The 3479-nt window shown below is 35.4% G+C and overlaps 1 protein-coding gene across 1 annotated transcript in view; it reads right to left on the bottom strand.

Annotated features, from left to right (window-relative positions):
- The window catches only part of LOC108689477, an 11792-nt gene that overhangs the window by 1278 nt on the left and 7035 nt on the right, over positions 1–3479 (bottom strand). Inside the window, exons 2-4 of the mRNA XM_018196240.1 lie at positions 3161–3321; positions 2438–2601; positions 167–335 (exon numbers count right to left, since the gene is read on the bottom strand). Coding sequence (XP_018051729.1) covers positions 167–335; positions 2438–2601; positions 3161–3321 — 494 coding nt within the window. The remainder of the gene's footprint in view (positions 1–166; positions 336–2437; positions 2602–3160; positions 3322–3479) is intronic.

Here is a 3479-nt window from a genome sequence, read left to right as displayed (position 1 = left end):
ATAATTATATAAAAAATTGACATATTTTATATACAATTATATATAATATCATTCATATATATAACATTTTTTCTTGGGTCGTTAAAAAATTTGATGCAGAAAAATTAAGAAGCCGCTGAAGAATTGATTATAAATATTCTGAGAATCCGAAAATCACGATACTCACTCGCAGACTTCGAAGACGACTTGCTGCAGGAGATCGGGGAACTTCTGTACGATTGTTACCGGTTGTCCGCTGGTGAGGCTGATGCCATACATAGGAGCTGTGGTATTATACCTTGTTTTGCAGAGCCTGGCGGGTGAGCCGCAACTTTCCTTCGCGGAAAACGCACGGCCTGAAAACCCAGTGACGGTCACTTCGTGGGATTATAATTTTTTTTCTCATTATGTTGCACAACATTATAATCTTGACGCGGATCGTATTCTCCGGATTGTACTTATTTACGCACAAATATGTATACTTAACATAAAACGTTATTGCGGTTTATTGACAGCACTAGAACGTTATAATACGGTATAGTATACGAGATGGTCCCGTAAGAATACGGGATTCATACGGACTCCTATGAAATTACGAAGATTAAAAACAGCATCTTTACAAGTATATAGATCATTAAACACGCCAATGTTCTATGCACATTCGGAATGCGCGAAAAGTTTCGCCGTTCAATTTTCTGCTCACCGATAAATTAAAGCTAAAGACAAAATTGCAAATAATGAAAATCTTTTCTTAGATAAAATAATTTTTTTTTCTATAAATAAAATGTTTTTTTCTATAAAAGAAAAAGTCAACACATAATTCTTTTTTATAAGGATAAAAAAAATATTTATAAATATTTATTTAAAATAAGAATATAAACATTTTAAAATAAATATCGTTATTTTAAATGCTTATTTTAAAATTTGAGATAATAATATTTTTCACAAACAAGCAACATCTACATTCGAAACTTGTTATTTTAAGAATATAAATTTTTTATATTCGAACTTCGATTTGGACATATTTGATCAAGTTATTAAATCCATCGATTAAGGCCTACTGTAAACAGAATAGTGTTGGTGAACAATTAGAGTTAAGTCGAGAGATTCGCTCTCGGAATCAGTAGCCTTTGTCGCGAGCATTTCGAAACGAGCATATATGCTCGAAACGACGAGTGGGTCGCCGGTGGGTCCCGTTATGAGCACAAGGAACGATAACTGTATTGACTGGATAACACGATGCCTTTATTGCTGGTCCATCGGTGTTCCACCGACCGACTATTATCGGAAAGATCAAGCACCACGATGCGATGACGACCCTTGAACGGAAAACTTACGCGGGTCACATCTCATCGGCTGCGCGCGAATTTCACAGAACTCCGACGACCCGCTAGGAAGCACGAAGTGGTTAGAAGTCGGGTTAGAAGCGGGTTTTCGTGTCAGGAAAGCTGCATAACTGAAGGCTGCAGGGCAGCGAGCAAGATCGTAAACGGCTGCATGTGCACGTCGATCGGTACCTACTTTGCAACCGGTTGTTCCAATTTTCGCGGAGTCTGTGGGACCCCAAGAGCTCCGTCGTTCAGAGCGTCACAAGATTTTTTTTTCGAGGTCTTCGGTTGCGTGGGAACAGGGTCGTTTTATGCGAATACCGAAGCAAGAGCGCTCGCACTTCCCGGATAATTCGCGTTTACGGAATATGGTCTCGGCGTTCAATGGAATAGGCTTTTTTAAATCCTGAAATTTTCTCGAAACTATGAAACAAGTAATAAAACAAAATTTTTATTTATTTATTAACTTTTATTATTTCTTAATGCTCTTGTTGAATTATCGTGTACCAACGATTATTTTTGAAATTTTACGTTTGCTTGTGTAGACAGTGAAGTTTAATCATTTCAATTTATTCGATCAAGATAAGAGCGATTTATTTATTTATTTACATGTTCTTTTCGAGAAATTAAGAGAAGCAAAAATGATTACTCATTTTGTCATTTCTAAATTTCCGTTCGATACTTGTTCGTAGGATTAAAACACATTTATTTTCGTGAACGATTTAATTCTCGTATTTAATTTATTCAATCAAGATAACAGAGATTTATTCATTTATACGCAAGAAGTTGAGAGAGACATAAAATAAATTTTATCATTTCTTTTGTTCATAAACCTCAGCGATCGGATTACAATAACTACTTAACACAAAACAGAAGGAAGCGAAGTTGCAAGTACAGATATAAAACTGATCGACAGAAGATTATAACAACATTGTAAACAGTCTATTGGATCACGATATAATTAGCAATTGCAACGCATTTAGATAAGGACGTGAAAATAGTAATTCATGAGCATTAGAGTAACAAAATAAAGCAATTCTAGGATATCGATCTTTGTCTCTTGCGCGGTTTGGAAAGAGAATATCGTGCGTTCCACGATGAGCGGAACACGGTGAGTTTAAACGACTTACCGTTCCGGGAACTTCCGGCGATAGAATAGTCCCCGTGAGCCGCTTTGTAGTTGTGTAAAAGCGCCTGCCTTGTCAGTTCGGGATCAATCGTCCGTGGCTGATGCGATCGCGCGGTTCGACTACTGCCTGCCCAGAGATTCTTAAAGTTCCTCGATATCGCGGCGCTGCGAGAACGGTATACATAACATCCGTTGTACTCTGCCTAGTTATTATTAATATTTTCTCTTACATACTATCGGTCGATAGTTTGAGTATAATTTGCTCCTCAAAACACAGTTAATAGTTTTCAGGGCGTTGTGTATTTAACTCATCCAAATATTCTTTCATCAATTAAATTAAAGCAAAAAAACGATTAATAAAAATGTAAGCATTTTTTTGTTTAATTATTTGAAAGAAACAAAGATTTCAATGTGAAATATGATTTTTGCAGAATAAATTGTTTTCCATTTTAATCTTGGCTTAGTAATCAAATCATTGGAGCAACGTATGTATATATATATATATATATATATATCATTTGAGGTTTCATCTCAAATAATATTTGATAATCTCTCAGCAAAAGCTGCAAAATATTCAAACTATCGGGTAATTAAAGAATAAGTTACTAAACAATAAAAATGCTTAAAAATATTTTAGTCTTCCAGACATCTTTTATAGGTTTTTTGTGTGGATTTATCTTAATCATGAAAATGTTTTTATTATATTTGTGTTTTTATTACTTACGAGGGATATTGCATGTTATTCGGTCCTATACAATCACTGGGATCAGTGAGTGCGTCACCCCATACATATTGTAGACCTAGACCGTTACCCTCGCACTTCCTGGCACCGTATGCGTAAGTAAAAGCCGTAATAATAAGTATTAAACCGAGATACCTGGACATCTGAAATCAAAGAGAGAATACTGACGTCTTAAGAATGAAATGCTCGAAATAATTGGATATGACACGTTCTTTGATGACTTCTTGACATGAGGGAATTCTTATATTTATTTTAACTTCTGAAAAGTCACGTTCTATAGAATTCAACGCACGCTTGAGAT

The sequence above is a fragment of the Atta colombica genome, unplaced genomic scaffold, assembly GCF_001594045.1.
Source record: "Atta colombica isolate Treedump-2 unplaced genomic scaffold, Acol1.0 scaffold27, whole genome shotgun sequence".
Classification (NCBI taxonomy): Eukaryota; Metazoa; Arthropoda; class Insecta; order Hymenoptera; family Formicidae; genus Atta; species Atta colombica.
Note: the sequence above shows the minus strand (reverse complement) of the source record. Positions and strands in the feature narration are given on the sequence as shown.